The following is a 20,367-nucleotide window of genomic DNA, read 5'->3' on the forward strand; positions in this document are numbered from 1 at the left end:
GATGCATGTGTGTTCTAAGGTGCAATTAAAACCCAGGAGGGCATGGAGCTACCTGCCAAGGATTTTAACAATCTTGCAGAAACCTTTCCAACCTTTGTGTCTATGGACTGCAAATAAGGCTTTATCTTTTATATTCAAACTCAGAGTCAGTTTTCTGTAAATACAATTCCAGAATCCATGTTTAACGAATAACATCAAGAACTCCATTTTCTGCATTTGTCCATTTTGTCATTGTTCATACCTCAGCAGTAGGATGAAGACCCCCGTTTTCAGATCTGTACAGAGTTGTAACCTCTCGAAAAAGAGCCAGCAGGAGAAATACTGTCCGATTCCTTGGTGATACTGTACATTTCTAGTATATTAAAAAAGTAATAAAAACTATAAAGTATAAATAGATATCTGGAGTATCATGCTGACATAAAGCATATCAGGACAGTGCTGTGCACTTCATGAAAAATGTCTTAATCAGTTACCCCAGAATGGGATTTCATTAAAGTAGTATAACAGTAGCAGCAAGGTAAACTATATAAAACAGGGTTTGTGGAACATTTTTGTGACAGCAAAAAAATATAACAGTAATAGGTAGATGAAACATGAAGGAGTGTCCGTAATATATTTATTACAGGACAGAAATACCTCACAGACTTCTTCTATCTGCTCGATGTTGCCGTCTACTAGTGCCTTGGCAACTGCATCTCTCACAGCCTTGTACTCCTCTCCATACACAAGATACTGGTCCATCAGGCCTCCATCTTCATTCTTTTGACACTGTGAATGAAATTACAAAGCAAATGTGTTTAAGTAAATGTATTAGCCCTGAGATGTTTTGGTGACTCTGTGAATCAGTTGATTATTTGAAAAAAAATTTACACAATGGTTTGTTCCCATGTTTTTGTAAATGAAAAGCTAGATAAAATCAGATTATTAGCATCTGTGCTATGGACAGGCCTGACAGGTCTGTTAAAGGTCACTGTACTCCCTCAACTTAAGTCTGCTCACCTGCTTTTACAAGTATAAGTAGAACTGAGTCATGCAGTTTGATCATGATAGACATACACAGCCAAGGGGATTAACAAACAAGTTCCAGTCAATGAGTACATAACTAGCATGACAATTACTGTGACTATACAGCAGCTAGTCAAAAATCAATCAAAACTTTATTTATGTGGCACTTTTCAGACAATATGGATGCAATTCAAAGTGCTGTACACATTAAAACCAGGAAAAAACAATACGCATACATGTCCTTCACTACACCCTACACCTAATTTAAAAGGAAGGCCTAGTTTTGTTAAAAATCTCAACAGTCTCAGGTAGACTGTTCCATACATGTGGAGCATGATAAATAAAAGATGCCTATGGCTAAAAGTAAATCAGAAAGAAGGCCTTGAACCATTAAGAGGCCTAAAAAACAGCAGAATTATCTTAAAAATTAACTCTGGAACTGACTGGGAGCCAGTGCAAGGACCTTAAAAATGGTCCTTGTTAATAGACGTGGAGCCAAGTTTGGAAGCAGTTGCAGCAGTGACAAAGATTTGTTCGGAAGACCAGAAAGAAGAGCATTATCAATCCTGCAGGTGATAAAAGCGTGAATATGCTGATGGACTGGCGTCTACCCTGAAGATTTTGGAACAGAGGTTCAGTCACGAATGTCAAGTCAAATGTTGTCGTTTTACTGTGTCAAGCTATTGCACTAATTTATCCTTCACTTTGTTTGGCACCCTCTAAAGTAGGTGTATAGGAATTTCTTTTATTTATGTTTATTTAATCACATTATTTTATTGTATCATGCCTCGGTGCCACTGGATTTTAACATGTCTCACACTCATACAGTTAGACAGATGGTGGGGGTCTGGTAAGGAAGTTGGGGGAAGCAGACAACTCCACAGGAATAGTCTTTTGTCTCTTCAACGACTCTTGGAGGTAGCAAGGGAGTGTGAACCTTTTTTTATTTTTATTTTTTTATTTATTTATTTATTTATTTAGGACAGTGCATGTTAATGAACATAAATGTAAAAAAAAAATTTACATGAATGTAAACATGCCAGATTATAGCCAAAGGCTAATTTCCACCTTAAGGTGTGAAACAGCTGTGTACTGCCTTTTGTTCCTGAAGAAGGTATTTAACCGAGAGTCATGCTAGGTGCGGAGAGACACTGCTGACCATTTGCCCCGCGATCATGCAGGCTCTCCACCAAGCTTAGTTTTTCTGTTCTTTGTGTTTTGATTAAGAATGTTAGCTACCGCTCATCTGCAGGCTTTATTTAATGGAAAACTTCCACAACAGTAGGCCTGCTGTTTATATCATGAAATGAAGTGATCGTGATGGGAAGAGTTAATTCTGTCAATGTAGTTATAATTTACTTCATATATAATTTATTCATGTTTAGATTCAAATCATGTTCTCCTTTGTTTTCCAATTGGTTCTTGAATATTCCTCCCAGCTTTATATTTACATTCTCTCTGAATCAGTTTTCTAGCCTTGGTAATTGCCTTCCCCACACTAATTAGTCTCACTTGTATTTTGTTTTTAAATATATTTAAATGCTGTGCCATGTATGATATCTGAAAACTGGATAAGTAGAAGCAAATCCAAGCCAAGCTGAGCATGACTATCTATAACTGTTAAACAAATGCTCAATCTTTGCAGCCATGCCACAACACAAGCTGCTAGTGGGATATATAATACACACTATAACAACTTTGTTATCTTCCATATATTGGAGATCATTACTTTGTACTCCCCATCTCCCCTCCTCACCATGACTAAGATGTCCAGATAGTTCTTCTAACTATAGTGCTGTAGGTCCTTTAACTTACAATGTAAAGTTCCTTGAGATAATTATTGATGTGATTTCCTACTATACAAATGAAAAAAAAAACAACAAATTAATTTCTTGACTAACATTTTTGTTAAAATTGCTCATGACTTGTGAAGTACCTGCTGACGTATCTCTTTGGGAAAAATCCAGAAGAACTGAGGTTGTTTCACCATCGACTGGATGTGCTCGAAACCCTTCCGTTTGCTGAGCTTGCGGATGAGGTAAACACGATACCAATCATTCCCACTGTCCTCACAGAGCTTTATCACCATGTTTAGAAAATCTTCTGCTCTGTCTGGGACATTGTTGCCTGCAACAAGAAAAAACTTGTTTAATTTGCTAACCATTGCAAACTATAGTAATGCAGTAGTGAAGTGATACCTCACCAGACAGTCTGTCACTGATGAGCTGTGCAGCCATAGTGAGGGTCACACGCAGTTGTGCAATATGCTGCAGGTGTTCAATAGAGACTTTTGCTGGAGCAGAAGGGACTTTAGCCAAAGACAAGTGCAGGAACTGTGTTTCATTAATGAAATATTCAGCTTTGTTCCCCTCCTGGGGCATTTTCTCCCAGATGGAGTCCTGCAGAGATCATCAGTTAACTGTCACTTCATTTAACATCTATGAGATGAAGTAAAAAACTAAATAGCAGTTTATGATACTGTTCCTATTCAAATTCTGTCCTATTCAGATATTGCTGGATAACTGTATATGGTTAATAATTAGAAAAAAAAAAAAACAACTCCTTTCAGACTGCTTTTACATTTACACTAAATTCAGCACAAAATATTACTTCTATGTTTATTCAGTTCATTACATTTTATTACAAGATAAATCTATTACCCTCCTGGCATAAGGAGGGTAATAGATTTAAAACAAACACAAAATCAATTTGTTGAAAAAAAGAAAGAAATGATAAGAAAAACATTTTAAATGTCCTCCTAGGACATTAAAAAATTCCTTTTTTAATTCCAAGGCATTATACACATTGCTTTCAAAACATTTTTCCATTATGGAATACTCACCAAAATCTTCCTTTCAACTGTTTTAAAGTATATTTTAACACAATTAAAAACAATTAAACAGTTCTCTTCTAGTTTTACCTCCAAGCAGTTGATGCATAAGGCGTACAGCTCTGTTTTATCCACATCATCCACAAATCTACTTTCTTCAAGAGATGACAAATGCTGCTGCAAATATTTCTTAGACTCATCAAAGCTGAAACACAGTTAGGTTCATCACAAACTTCTCATAATGCAAAAGAAAATTGACTGTATCACAAGATTTTTGAAGGCAGCAATGCAGGAAAATATAAAGATAAATACAGTTGACTGATAGATTAAATGTTTATCTATGATGATTTAAATTAACAGTCATTTTACAGCGAAATGTTTATAGCAAAATCCTGTACGAAAGTCTTAGTCACCTGTCATTTCTTTATATTATGAAGAAATTTATTATAGAAATTATATTATTATATTATACTAGAAAAAAATGTGCATTTCCTGCGAAAATGCAGTGTGGATGCCTTAACGCTGCAGATGTCTGCTGAAAAAAGCTGAAAAAGTTGAAAAAAAAAAAAAAAAAGCTGCCCTGAGCAGGATTTGAACCTGGCCCTCCTGGTCAAAGGGCAGCTATTTAGCTCACTGAGCCAAACACTTTCTCACAAAGAAGAGGTGGAGAGATTGACAATTGTGCTGAAATGAGCAGAAGCTGCTGAGAATTGTGCTGATAAGAGGTGGAAAGGCTGAAAATTTATCAGAAGAGGTGAATAAGCAGAATTTGGGTAAAAAAAGAGGTGAAAATTCTGCTGAAAAGAGTTCAATCAGCAGAATTTCTGCTGAAAAGAGGTGAATGAGCAGAATTCTGCTGAAAAGAGGTTTTTGCTGAGAAAGAGCTGAAAAGGTTTGGATTTGTGCTGAAAAGGGGTTAAAAAAACTGAAAATTTTGCTGAAAAGGGGTGAAAAAGATGAAATTTGTGTTGAAAAGAGTTAAAAAAAAGTTTAACTGTTAAGTGAAAGAAATGTTGCCATAAGCTGGATTTGAACCCAGGCCTCCCAGTCTGAGAACGGATGCTTATCTCACTGAGCTAAAACACAGCTCAGCCCATCATGCAAAATCAGTGACCACATTGATAATGTGTTCCATTCATTTCAATGGTCAAAAGTCATAACACACATCATCAGAAATAGCAGAATTTTTTAAAGTTTAAACATAGTATTTCTGCTAAAACTTAGTATTTATACTAAATAATATTTTTTTCCTGCCAAATCATAGCATTTGTGCTGGAACACAGAAAGTTCTGCCAAATCATACAATTTGTACTAAAACCTTATTTATGATTTAGCAGAAACACTGGGACTTGGTAGAAATACTATGATTTACATGAAATACTTTGACTTAGCAGAAGTACTACAATCTAGGAAAAAAGTACTACAGCATAGCAGAAATTCTATCATTGAGCAGAATTACTAGGATTTAGAAGAAATACTAAGATTTGGCACAAACACTGATGTGGCTCAAGAACCTTTATTGTGCATTTATACTATGATTTGGAAGAAATACTATACTTTGGCACAAATACTATGATTTGGAAGAAATACTATGTTTTAGCACAAATACTATGATTTGGCTCAAATACTATAACTATCCTCGGTCAGAAGGAGAGGCTGACATCCAGGGATTAGATTACCACAGGTGGAGTTTATTGCAGTCAGATGGATGGTACAGGGAGGTATGGCATACAGTAGGAGGATGTGGAGAGGTGATATGGTGTGGTTTCTATGATTAAGAACAGGGTATGCATTACAACATGCATACAGATTAAAGATTAAGAAAACTGGCAACAAATTCCTCCACTACAAATCAGTCTGATGCCACTTTTTACAGGGTTCCCGTTTACTAAGGCACTACCCAAAAGGCGCCACAAGAGGGCACTCCAACACAAGAGATGACCTATTTACACTGATGCACTTAGTAAACAGCCCCTACTTAGCCACTACATAATACAGTGATAATACAGTATACAAATTCACACAAATACTATGATTTGGCAGAAATACTATGACTGAGTAGTAATACTATAACATAACAGATTTCCTAAAAAAAACTATTAAATTGCAGTAATTCTATGACTTGGCAGAGATACTACGTTTTAGCACAAATACTATAACAACGCAGAAATACTATGACTTAGTAGTAATACTATAACATAACAGTTCAATGTTCTTGCACAAATACCACAATATGGCAGAAATACTATGTTTTAGCACAAATACTGTGATGTGGTATAAATACTACGATTTGGCACACATACTATATTCCGCAGATACACTATAACATAACAGATATTCTACGACTTAGTAATAATACTATAACATAACAGAATTATTAATTGGACACAAATACAATGACATGGCAAAAATACTGCATTTTAACACAACTACTGAGATTTGATTGAAATACTATGATTTAGAAGAAATACTATTACTCCATACAAATACGATGCTTTGAGACAAATACTATGTTTTGGTTCCAATACTATGATGTGCAATAAATACTATGATTTGGCACAAGTACTATGATTTAGTACAAATACTATGATTTGGCAGAAATACTATGCCTTAGTAGTAATACTATAACATAAGAGATATACTATGGTTTTGCAGACATACTATGTTTTTGCACAAATACCATGATTTGGAACAAATGCTATGATTTAGCAGAAATACTAAGATTGGGTACAAATACTATGATTTGGCAATAATACTGCGTTTTAACAACAACTACTGAGATTTTATTGAAATACTATGACTCCATACAAATACGATGCTTTGGCACAAATACTATGATTTGGCAGAAATACTATGACTTAGTAGTAATACTATAACATAACAGATTTCCTAAAAAAACTATGAAATTGCAGTAATTCTATGACTTGGCAGAGATACTACGTTTTAGCACAAATACTATAACAACGCAGAAATACTATGACTTAGTAGTAATACTATAACATAACAGTTCAATGTTCTTGCACAAATACCACAATATGGCAGAAATACTATGTTTTAGCACAGATACTGTGGTTTGGTATAAATACTATGATTTGGCACACATACTATATTCCACAGATACACTATAACATAACAGATATTCTACGACTTAGTAGTAATACTATAACATAACAGAATTATTAATTGGGCACAAATACCACGATTTGGCAAAAATACCATGATTCGGCACAAATACGATGACATGGCAAAAATACTATGATTGGGTACAAATACTATGATTTGGCAATAATACTGCATTTTAACACAACTACTGAGATTTGATTGAAATACTATGATTTAGAAGAAATACTATTACTCCATACAAATACGATGCTTTGGGACAAATACTATGTTTTGGTTCCAATACTATGATGTGCAACAAATACTATGATTTGGCACAAGTACTATGATTTAGTACAAATACTATGATTTGGCAGCAATACTATGCCTTAGTAGTAATACTATAAAATAACAGATATACTGTGATTTTGCAGAAATGCAATGTTTTTGCACATATACTATGATTTTGCTCAAATACTATGAAATTGCAGTAGTACTATGATTTTGAAGGAATACTATGATTTGGCAGAAATACTGTGATTTGGCAATAATACTGTGTTTTAACACAACTACTGAGATTTGATTGAAATACTATGATTTAGAAGAAATACTATTACTCCATACAAATACGATGCTTTGGCACAAATACTATGTTTTGGTTCAAATACTATGATGTGCAACAAATACTATGATTTGGCACAAGTACTATGATTTAGTACAAATACTATGATTTGGCAGAAATACTATGACTTAGTAGTAATACTATAACATAACAGATTTCCTAAAAAAAAACTATGAAATTGCATTAATTCTATGACTTGGCAGAGATACTACGTTTTAGCACAAATACTATAACAACGCAGAAATACTATGACTTAGTAGTAATACTATAACATAACAGTTCAATGTTCTTGCACAAATACCACAATATGGCAGAAATACTATGTTTTAGCAAAAATACTGTGATTTGGTGTAAATACTACGATTTGGCACACATACTATATTCCGCAGATACACTATAACATAACAGATATTCTACGACTTAGTAGTAATACTATAACATAACAGAATTATTAATTGGGCACAAATACCACGATTTGGCAAAAATACTATGATTGGGTACAAATACTATGATTTGGCAATAATACTGCATTTTAACACAACTACTGAGATTTGATTGAAATACTATGATTTAGAAGAAATACTATTACTCCATACAAATACGATGCTTTGGGACAAATACTATGTTTTGGTTCCAATACTATGATGTTCAACAAATACTATGATTTGGCACAAGTACTATGATTTAGTACAAATACTATGATTTGGCAGAAATACTATGCCTTAGTAGTAATACTATGACATAAAAGATATACTATGGTTTTGCAGACATACTATGATTTTGCACAAATACCATGATTTGGCACAAATGCTATGATTTAGCAGAAATACTATGATTGGGTACAAATACTATGATTTGGCAATAATACTGCGTTTTAACAACAACTACTGAGATTTGATTGAAATACTATGATTTAGAAGAAATACTATGACTCCATACAAATACGATGCTTTGGCACAAATACTGTGATTTGGCAGAAATACTATGACTTAGTAGTAATACTATAACATAACAGATTTCCTAAAAAAAACTATGAAATTGCAGTAATTCTATGACTTGGCAGAGATACTACGTTTTAGTACAAATACTATAACAATGCAGAAATACTATGACTTAGTAGTAATACTATAACATAACAGTTCAATGTTCTTGCACAAATACCACAATATGGCAGAAATACTATGTTTTACCACAAATACTGTGATTTGGTATAAATACTGCGATTTGGCACACATACTATGATTTGGCAGAAATACTATGCCTTAGTAGTAATACTATAACATAAGAGATATACTATGGTTTTGCAGACATACTATGTTTTTGCACAAATACCATGATTTGGCACAAATGCTATGATTTAGCAGAAATACTATGATTGGGTATAAATACTATGATTGGGCAGAAGTACCATGTTTCAGTACAAATACTATGATTTGGCAGGAATACTCTGGTTTAGCAGAAATACTCTGATTTAGCAGAAGTACTATCTTTTGGTAGAAATTCCTGCTAAAAGGTACTATTTCTGCATTTTAGCAGAAATACTGTAATTTGGCATAAATACTATAATTTGGGATAAATACTATGATTTGGCACATATAATATATTCAGCACATATATTATAAAATAACAGAAATATTTGGCCCCAAAACCATGATTTTGCACAAATACCATGATTTTGCACAAATACTATGAATTGGAAGAAATACTATGATTTAGCAGAAATACTATGATTTGGCAAAAGTACTTAGATGTAGTAGAAGTACTTTGCTTTAGCAGAAATACTATGATTGAGGAGTAATACCTAAACATAGGAGAAATATTGATACACAGACACACATACACAGACAGTAAAGGGAACAGGAGCTGTGGAGAGTCTGGGCTTGGTATATGTAGGTCAGTTAAATTAGCTGCACCTGCTGTAGTCAGCCCTTACACACACAGACACAGAGAGAGGTGTGAGTTTTCTTCAGTGTATTTCTGACATTCAGGATTCCCCTCGAACAAATGGCCATAATTTCCTAACCGTAGAGGCTAGAACGGTCATTCAGGCATCGTTTTATTCAGAAGAGATGGGGGAATCTTCAGGTCTTCATAATTCAGAGATAAAATATAAATTATTAAAGATATATGACTTGTAATACACTGTAACTGTGTAGAGGCGAAGCAAAAACTGCCTTACTTGCTCTCAAACAACCTTTGGTAACTCTAAATCTATATGGAGCATCAAAATCATTCTTTCACCGTAAGAAACAGCAGGCTTTGGTGAACAGTCATGGAAATTTTCAGGGCTCTGTGGAAATCCATCAAAAAGATATGACGAGAGAAAAAAGTGGTTCATTTCCAGAGATTGAAATCTGATGAAATCTGAGCGAGGGACAAATTTCCACCCCTCAATCAAGTCTAACTCATCTCAGAACGGTAATAGGTGAGAAAATAATTCTTGAATTGTGAGCATCAGGAGTGTCTGAAGATATATCGGGACAAGCCTCATGTCTTAACTTCGCTTCGTTAAGGAGATATGACAATTTGAAAATGCCTCTCATTAGAGAAATCCAGCGGTGATTTTGAACAAACTCTCCATTGAGTTTATATGGAGAGTTTTCTGACTTTGTGTTACTCTGAGGAGATTTGCAAAAAATCTATAAGTCCCACAACAATGATAGTGACATTTTCTGAAAGCCAGCAAAAATACCTACGTTTTGATGTATAATGTGTGGGGCTTGAGTGGAAATTGAGCGAGTAGCAAGAAGTTGTTTGGACATGAAGAGAAAATTCAAATAGTTTCACTGTCCCCTCTGAGTTAATTGCATAGCAACCATAGCAACGCATGTATTTTCTGAAAAATCACAATTTTGCAACTGAAAACTCAAAGAGGGATAAGATTAAAACGGTAGAAGATCTGAAAAAGCTGAATCATACAGGAATAGCCAAATCATTTGAGAACATTTTAAAGTTTGAATGAAGTTTCTAGGTGAAAGTATGAGGCAGTAGTTAAGTTTCAAAGACAAGAAAGTTTTAGCAGAATTGTGGAAGTTTCCCATTCATTTCAATGGGACAAATTAAAGGAAAAAAGTGTAATATTTTAAAAAGTATAATAGTAATAAACACCAAAAGTCATAGCCGGCATTAGCAGAAAGAGCAGAACAGTTTAGAGTTTGAACGGTGAAAATAGCACAAAAATTGTGGAAGTAGATCCACGGCAAAAAGTGTACGGAAACACCCGGAATAATAAAGAATAAAGAGAAACAGGAACTCAATAGTGTGGATGCCTATTAAGGCATCCACACAATTATTCCGCTGAGTTTTTCATAAACTCAGCGGAATAATATAATGAAAAATAATTTAAAAAAATAAAAAAATAAGAAAAGATATGATTAACAATACGGGAATATGTTTACATTAAAAAGTTAAAGCATACACCTTTTCATTTAATATTTTGTTTTCTTTACATGCAATTGGTTTTTAAAAAATTCTTTTATATAATTACAGTTCTGATTATTTTGTGTCTCATTTTTTGTTAACCTGGATGATGATGATGAAGAAGAAGAAGAAGAAGAAAAAGAAGAAGAAGAAGAAGAAGTGTGCACTGGATAATTCAAGTTTGAAATGCAATAATTTATCGCAATATGGGTGTTCAAGATTGTTATTAACAAATTGTAAGAATCAGTGTAACTTGTAGTAAAAGTGCTATCAGAGAATTCAGCTCAGGTGGCACAATGACTTGACTTGACTGATTTGTCAGGCCTGCATCACCGAATTGTGTCAGTAACAGAGATTCTGCATCCAAGTTGGACTCTTTGGAAATGAAATACAAAGAAATGAGGGGTTGCTCAAAACTTTTGTAGAATACTCTAGGTCACCTACCTGCACTTTAGTAGGAGTTTGAGGATTATTGATCGCACAGCTGGGTTTTTATCTGGTGAGTCCTCGAAAGGTGCTAAAGCTTTGGCGTCGATCTGTTTATGTTCTGTTTGAAAGTAAAATAAATATTATAAAAGACCAATAATCTTCAGAATTTTCCAACATGTGTCAATTAAAATTAAAAAACAAAGAAAAAATAGTACATAATTTTGACATGTACTATTGTAATCTTGATATGATATAGTGCTCTACAGTAAGTGGTACCTGTCTCAATCATCAGGCAGGACATAAGGTGGTTGATGACACCTCTAGTTGGAGGTGTATTGTCCTTGAACCACACAGTAGAGAGCAGATCAATAAAGAAACCATCACAACGTTGCCTGAATCCTGCATTTTTCTTGGTAGATGCTCTGCAGACATACAAAAAGTAAATGCAATATAAAAATGTTTAAAAACTGCAACAATTTGTTTTTATTAGAGATTACCAAATGTTGTTACTCTTTTTAAAGTTATTTCTTAAAACGATATTTTGTCAGTAAGCCACTTTTCTGATGGATCCTGTTTCACAGTAACACCCAGTCATTTACTACAGGGAGGAGGTAAGTGACGGAAGTGACGGACAAGGTAAGCGACTCATGTTGTAACTGACGTCAGACGCTGGAGATTTTGGCGGAAAATTAAAGCGAATGGTAGCTTAGAATTGAACAAATTCCTTTAAGCTTCAGTATTACCAAATACACTTATCAATTGCATTGGGTCTGTGTTTCCACAGGCCCCGCTAGTTTAGAGACTTATTCCTCACGAAGAACACAAGACAAAACAGAACATCTTCAACCAGTCTTTAACTAGCCCAAATCCTTCAAAGAGAAGCTTTCCTTGCAGCTATTTATTCCCATAACAGTTACAGTTTACACAATACACCACAACACAACCAAGCACCAATGTAAACCCCCCCAATGGTTCTAAGACAAGGCACTGTGTGTCTGTGTGTGTGTGTGTCATGGGGGTGCGTTTGTGTGACCTCCTGCTCCTGATCATAAAAGCAGGAAGCTTACAACATCAAACAGAATCTTCACAAGGGATGTGCTTGTGATAAAACGGATAAAAAGGAATGTCTTGATCCTATAGTTTGAACTATGGCTACGTTCACACTGCAGGTCTTAATGCTCAATTCCGATTTTTTGATCAAATCCGATTTTTTTGTCTGCTTGTTCACACTACAAATAAAATGCGACAGCAAACGCGCTCTAGTGTGAACGCTCAAAGCGGCCCGCATGCGCAAAAGAATATGTCAGACACAACGCGCTCTGTTTAGACCCAGAGCAAACAATATTGTTTGACTGATGGCCCTTAATATAAAGACTTCGGACTTTACGTTTCCCAATTTTTGCTTTAAGTTATTTTGTTATTTACATAATAATGTAAATAACCTAATAATTATCCCTATTGCTGTTTTAGAGAGGAGCGGTGCTTCAAAGGATAGTTGCAGATTTCTGTCAGATTATACAGTACAAATAAAATGTTCACGTTTCTCCAATGCTGTCTTCCCAACAGTTTCACTGACATCTACACGGGATGGCCAGGAAGCGTTCGCGATGTCTTCTCAGGTGCTTCTCCGGAGCTGATAATTGGCGTCTGTCTTGTGTCAGTGACGTAAAAGACGGTGGTTTGACCATTCACACAGCAGTTGCTTTCTAAAACATCGGATATGTATCGGATTCAGTACCACATACTGTCATGATCCTGGGTCCTTTTGACCCAGCGTTTTGTGTTTTCTCTTCGTGATTTTGGTTCTGTTCTTCCTCTGGTTAGTGTTTACTCTGTTCTGCCCGTGTGTTCCTGTATCTAGTCCGCGTTTCTTAGTTTGTGTCCTTTCATGTGTAAGTTCCTGTTTTATTGTGAAGGTCTGTGTCTTATGTGAGTGTTTTCAGTTTGCCTCCCTAGTCTCGTCATGTTAATTACTCCCAGCTGTGTTCCCACCTGTATGTAATCCCCCTGTGTTCTCTGAGTATATTTAAGTTGTGTCTTCTGTCATAGTAGTTGCTGGTTCGTCTGTGTTATTTCCTTTCCACCCTTCTGTGTTGATTCTCTGGTCATTCTCCCTGCAAGTCACGTTCGTATTCCGGTTAGTGTTTTATTTAGTTTTCCCAGTTTAGAGTTTTCACCATTCTGTTCCTCGCCACCCTGTCTGTTGTACCTTTTGGTTGCAAATAAACTCACCCTCCACTTCAGCAGCCTGCAGTTTGGATCCATTATTATTCACACGGCTTGCCCCGGCAAACCGTGACACATACGAAAGTGACCCAGATCGGATTTGAAAATATCGGATTTGTGCCATTCAAACTGTTATACCATGATCGGATATGGGTCGCATAGGGTCAAAAAAATCGGATTTGATGCGCTTTCGCCTGCAGTGTGAACGTAGCCTAAGACTTTACAAATTTAAGCACCACAATGACAACATTCAAAAATTTGACTTAACAAATTGTCTTACAACTAACAACATTTGTCTAAATCATCTCCAACACCCTGGAGAACAAGAGGGAGAGTTTAGAGGCTCTCCAAGATTACACTGATCAGTGCTTCAAGGATCTCGTAATGAAGAAGTGCTCTTCCCCGGCCAAATCTGAGACGCCGTCATCGAAAAGATGCCGCCCGGCAGATTCCCCCGGCAAAGATATTGCAGACATCCTTGAGTCAATCGACAAACAATTGTCCAGTTACGATACAAGGCTGTCCTTGGTGAAGATTCTACACCGGGAATTTAAATCCTTGTGAGAATCCCTGGAGTTCAGCCAGCAGCAGGTGGAAACGCTCACTGCTGAAAATGCCATGCTAAGGGAGTCGGTGAAATGTCTCACTGAAAATGTTACCCAGCTAAACAGAGAAAATAAAAAAATAAAAGAGACAGTCATTGATCTACAAGCTCGTGGCATGCGAGATAATTTTTCTGGTATTCCAGAAGCCGCTGGAGAAGACGCGGAGACTACAGTGAAAAGCTTCATCAAAACCCACCTGAAGCTCCCGGAGGACACCGTAAAGAACATCGGCTTTGATAGAGTGCATTGCATCTGACCCATGCGGGCAGCGGCCAGGAGACCACGTCCTATTATGGCCAAATTCGGCCACTTCAAACAAAAGGAACATGTGAAAAGTCACGGCAGGGAATTAAAAGGAATGGACTTCAGCATAAACGACCAGTTCCCAAAAGAGATCCTGGAACGACCCAGGGTCCTCTTCCCCATCCGATGCAGCTTCATCCAGAAGCGGAATCTTATCTTCCCAACAGACAAGATTCCGCTACACCCTTTCCCTATCCACTCACACTAACTTGCATTAACATCTGTTTAACTTACCAATATCAAATCGCAACTTAAGTGTGATTTCATAGCAGAATTAACACAGTCACTCTCCATCAGTGGTTTAATTGGAATGTTTCCGGGTTGTTTTTTTTTTTTCTCTCCCCCCCCCTCTTTTTTATGCCGTTTACCCTTGTCCTTGGTGTCTTTCTTTTTATTTTCTTTCACTGCTTCGATCACCTGGTTCCAGACTCATCCACAAACAACATCCTTTATTTCGACACATACGCACAGCACGATCACGCACAGTCATGCGCTCAACGGCAGCACATTTACATCAATCAGACAGCGCACACAGACGTATAGGATACACACACTTAAGTCAAACGTACTCATATTAGTAAATATGCACACACATAGTCAGACTCAGGGAGCATCTCGCCACACATTTTTTTTCTCTCTCTCCTTCTGATGCATTTTCTCCACCTGTCTAAACAACACACACAGCGTACACCCTTAGTTATACAAAACACATCGATGGGCGCACTAAGGTTTGTTACATGGAATGTAAATGGAGCTGGCTCCAGAGAAAAGAGGTTAAAAATATTTAACCAACTCAAAAAAACTACAGGCAGATGTTGTCCTTTTACAAGAGACCCACAGACCTCATAGAGGTTCAAATGAACTTAAAACACCCGAGTTTCCTAATGTGTTCTCAGCTTGTTATAATTCTAGACAAAGGGGAGTAGCAATTTTAATACATAAAAATATTAATTTCACAGTACTCGATACAGTTATAGATCCAGAGGGCAGATTCTTAATCATTAAACTATCTGTACTTGATAAAAAGCTATGTATTGTAAGTGTATATGGTCCAAATGTTGATGATTGTTGTTCATGACGCGTTTCGGCTTGTGGCCTTCATCAGGGTCCCTTATGAAGGCCACAAGCCAAAACGCGTTGGTCAATTATTAAAGTTGTTCATCTTCTCTCAAGTGTTGCTGGAGTTCCTGCTTTGTGAATTCTTTCATCCTCTCCATGCACCTTGGAAGCAGGTGAAGTTGTGCCAGAAACTTTTTGTTGCGATTTATCAATACAGCAGGAACTCAGCGTAATTGGCAGTCCACAAATATAATCAAACAGTACATGAGCAACTTTGGCCTTTGCGATGCATGGCACTCCCTTCACCCCAACAGTAAGGAATATGCTTTTTTTCCTCACATGTCCATCACTCCTACTCTCGTCTGGATTACTTTTTGGTCAGCAGCTCACTGCTGAGTGACATTTCAGACACTGAGATTCACCCTATAGCTGTCAGTGATCATGCTCCTGTATCTTTCAGACTAATACACAAGAATAATACTACGCCAAGTAAAAACTGGAGATTTAATACATCACTACTCAAAGCTGAAGAGTTTATCAAATACTTTAAAAAAGAATGGACTCTATATTTAGGCTATAATGACACTCCCGGAACATCAGCATCTGTTCTATGGGAAGCAGGGAAAGCTGTGATGAGAGGTAAAATAATTTCTTTCTCATCACATAAAAAGAAAGAAGAAAACGAAAATATTCAGGAATTAGAAAAAACCATCAAATCCCTAGAAGAAGCCTACGTATCACACCAAGATCAAGAAATATTGAACAAAATACGCAAAACAAAACTAGAATTAAATGAGATAATTGATAAAAAAAAAATAATCTTAGTACAAAGACTACACTTACAAAATTATGAACATGTTAATAAATCTGGTCAATTTCTAGCAAACCAGCTAAAAATAAATAAAGAAAAAACAACTATATGTGCTGTTCAAGATTCATCTTCGAACACAATATATGAACTGAAACAAATAAATAACATTTTCAGGGATTTCTATAAAACGTTGTATTCACCAGAAATAAACCCATCTAAAGACTAAATTGATCAGTTTTTGGACAACATAACTTTTCAAAAATTATTAGACACTCAAGCAATGGCACTGGATTCGCCACTGAACTCCAGGAAGCCCTGATAAGTATGCCCAATAATAAGGCTCCAGGTCCAGAATTCTACAAAGAATTCTTAACGATTCGAGCCCCAATTTTTTACAGAACGTTGTTGGAAATCAAAGAAAAGGGCAGACTTCTATCAAATATGAATTCTGCAAACATTAATCTCCTGCTAAAACCAGGCAAAGACCCTGTATATCCCTCAAGCTATCGTCCAATATCCCTTATAAATGTAGACCTTAAAATAATCTGCAAAACTCTCTCAAAGAGATTAGAGAAAATAACCCCCCTCTTAATTCCTCCTGACCACACTGGTTTCATAAAAGGTAGGCACTCATCGGGGTTGTGGGCCGGTGGGTGTATGGAGGCTCAGCCCTGGCGCAGGGTGCCGCCGGTGCATCAAGCCACCTGGGGGCTCTTCAACTGGTGGGGGAGGCTGTTACATCTTGCAGGAGGTCTCCTCTCTCAAGGGACTGACTCTGCAGGTGGGGAGAGATATAGGAAAGGTGGAGGAAGAACTCAGCCTGGGTGTCTACTGTCTTGTGTAGTCTGGAAGATAGGTGGATGACAGGGTGGGTGCAGTTTTCTCTGTGATGGGGTCAGGTGGGCTGCCCTGGGCTCTATGGGGCCGGGCGGTGCTGCTGAACTGGGCCCCGGTCCGGATGGGCCTGGGCCCCCTTTCCCTAGTGGGTTGCAGAGTGTGGGGGTGCCTACTAGGGTCAGCGGGGAAGCTGGCCCCAGGGAGGGGCCACTTGCCCCTCCCTTCCTTCCCACCCCATCTCCAGCTGCCTCCCTCTTCCCACTCCACCGCAATCATCCACACATGCAGGGCCTTGGGGTAAAGGTGTGTCACCAGGGTGCAGGGGAGGCATCCCCCCCTCTGTCCCCTTCTGGCTGCCTGTGCCTCAATTTTATCCCACTACTTAGTCATTCACATTACTCACACTTACATATAGGGCCTTGGGGGTGGTCACGCTACACGTCATCCAGAAGACCATCAGGGTGTACGACCTCACCCCTGGCGTCGTTGCCCACTTCTCAATTTTAAATACACATAGACACTGAGGGCTATCAGGAGGGAGGGGCCATGCGCTTACCTGCTGCTCTCTGGCAGGTAGCTCCATGCCCCCCTGGATTTTAAATGCACCTTAGAACACACATGCATCAACACTACATATGAGCGGGCGGAGGGAGGATTGGAGTCTTCACACACCCCCGTTTCTCTGTTGCCTGTTGGGGGGGGGTGGGGGGGGGGGGGGGGGCTAGGAGGAGGAGTTGGCCGTCCGATTGGGGTCTGGAGTGTGGGGCCTCCCTGCTGCTGCGGAGTCGGGGCGGTCTGCTTCTCTCCACCCCAGGGAAAAGGGTCACACTACCTGGGTCTGGGTGCAGTTTCCCCCTCCAGGGGCAAGGGTACCTAGACCTGGAGTTTAGAGTACGCTTGGGGAGTGTGATCGTGTGTACAGTGTCTATTTATGTCTGTCTCCACGTTGGGTGAGTGCTGAGTAATTGCATATGAGAGCATGAAGGTCGGAATGGATGTTTGTATCTGTGTGTGCCTGTTTGTTTGTGTCTATATGTCAGGTTGGGTATCAGACGCCACCTCTCTAGGGACATCTCAGGCCTTCCATGGTATGGAGGCCTATCTCCCCCCACCACTCCCCCTGCCAGTGGCAGACGCCCTCAGACATCGGTGCATTGGTGGTTCTTTGTGTCCGGGGATGGGCGTCCAGGTACCCATCGGCTCACTCCTGGTGGCTGCTTGTCGGGGCTCGGGCTCCTTCGGGGGTGGGGTGCCCCCGGCCTCTTGGCCTGGGGCTCGGTCACTCTGGCACAGCTGGCTGCCGGCGGAGCTCACGGGTACGTCACTGCAACCCCCCCTGGCTTCTGCTCCGCGGCTGCTGGGCGACCCCTCATCTGGGGCTCTCCTTAGCTCTTTCCGGGATAGTGGCATGGTTGCCCCTCCGTTGGTCTTTCTTGGTCTCCTTTGCTCTTGGGGCCTCTGGATGTCTGGAGCCTTGATCTCCTCCATACCTGCTTCATGCCCAGGAGGACGGGGCTATGGCTCCCCACAACCTCTAGCAGATCATTACATGAAGGAACCTTTTAAATACAAGCGCGCTCATGCTCACAGGTGTACACACGGGTGCTCACACAAACAAACTACACCCTTTTTGGCTCCTACCTCAAAGCACACTGTGCGCTGTCGATCTTACGTGCTGCACAATAATGTTTAATATTTAGTATTTACTGTTATATTCACATAGATCATAGCGATGATGTTGTTTATTATATTGCTCTCTTTTTCTTTGCTTGTTTTCTGTTTTTTCTTTCTCAACAGGTGATCCAGGTGATTGATATATGTATTTTTTGTTTTGTTGGTTTTTGCCCTATATCACCGTCCCTCTTCCCCACTCTTTTTCTTTCCCTCTTTCTTTCTCCCTTTTCTTTTCCCAAGTGAAGTCTGTCCCGTGTTCAGCAAATGAAAATAAAATAAACAATAAAAGCAAAGGTGAATCAAATAGACCAATACGGCAAGGCTGGGATGGTCCATTTGGTAAAGTAAATCCGTTGGGCATCTTTCTTTGCCTTTAGACAACAATTCTGATGGCAAAAGAACCAAACGTGACAGGCAAAAAAAACAAAAAAAAAAACACCAAGTGATTTATTACTGTGGGACAACATGAAGCTGTAGATTGAAACTGGCCTGCACCCTTGCACCCAACCAGTTTGGATCTTCTTTGTTGTTCTACTGAAGAACACACATTGGATCTGATATCTCCAACCATCCATTATCTCAAAAATTCTTGAAAGAGTAGTTTGCAAGGTTTCAGAGCTCATCACAGTGCAGAAACAGTGAAGTGAAGATCACAAGTGATCTTCTTAAGGCCACTAACAGTGGACTCATCTGTGTGCTTGTCCTGTTATACCACAGAGCAGTGTTCAACACTGCTGAACATAGTATTTTATTACAGAGATTAGCGCATACCATAGGTATTATAGGTACTGTGCTGTAGTAGTTTAAATAATGTCTATCAAATAAATTCCAGTTTGTTCATATAAACGGGAAGTTTTCTTTATAAACAAAGTTTATTTATGGAGTTCAACAGAGTTCTGTGCTACGAACACTTCTGTTTACATTATAAATACTTCCCTAAGGCAGTATCATTCAAAAACATAGCATAAATTTTACTTGCTATACAGATGATACTGGGTATAAAGCCAGATAACATACACCAGTTGAGCATGTCTTAAAGATTTGAAAATTTCCTACTTCTCAATTCAAATAAAGGTTATTATACTTAGTCTTAAAAATCTTATAAACATGTGTTTAAGACTCTACAGCTCTATTCCAAGATGATGAGAGAAGAGTCTCTTTGAAGTTTTACAGGCGGTACATGCTGTAAAATTTATTTTTTTTTTAAATCTCAAAAACTCACCGTAGATCTTCAGAGACGTGTGGCTGGAAGTCATTTGGTAATTCTTGGCGACACTTTGGACAGGATGTCTGTCCTGCATCAAGACTTTGTTTTATACATGTTAAACAATAGATGTGATGACATGGCAGTCCTACTGGTTCCTGTGGCTCGCTCATGCACACTTCACATCCAAGTCCAAACCTTCATGGAAATGTGATTAACTTAATTGTAGCTAATGAACGTTAT

General features: G+C 38.2%; 1 protein-coding gene across 1 annotated transcript in view; it reads right to left on the bottom strand.

The window, feature by feature from the left end:
• LOC309688663 (E3 ubiquitin-protein ligase rnf213-alpha-like) overlaps window positions 1-20,367 on the bottom strand; it is a gene marked incomplete at both ends in the record, with an annotated part of 113,477 nt that overhangs the window by 22,927 nt on the left and 70,183 nt on the right. The window contains 8 exons of the mRNA XM_082504534.1: window positions 242-352; window positions 637-759; window positions 2,942-3,132; window positions 3,209-3,404; window positions 3,926-4,040; window positions 11,421-11,523; window positions 11,682-11,827; window positions 20,143-20,322. Coding sequence (XP_082360660.1) covers window positions 242-352; window positions 637-759; window positions 2,942-3,132; window positions 3,209-3,404; window positions 3,926-4,040; window positions 11,421-11,523; window positions 11,682-11,827; window positions 20,143-20,322 — 1,165 coding nt within the window. The remainder of the gene's footprint in view (window positions 1-241; window positions 353-636; window positions 760-2,941; window positions 3,133-3,208; window positions 3,405-3,925; window positions 4,041-11,420; window positions 11,524-11,681; window positions 11,828-20,142; window positions 20,323-20,367) is intronic.

Source organism: Aulonocara stuartgranti (genome assembly GCF_965226115.1).
Source record: "Aulonocara stuartgranti genome assembly, chromosome: 15".
Classification (NCBI taxonomy): domain Eukaryota; kingdom Metazoa; phylum Chordata; class Actinopteri; order Cichliformes; family Cichlidae; genus Aulonocara; species Aulonocara stuartgranti.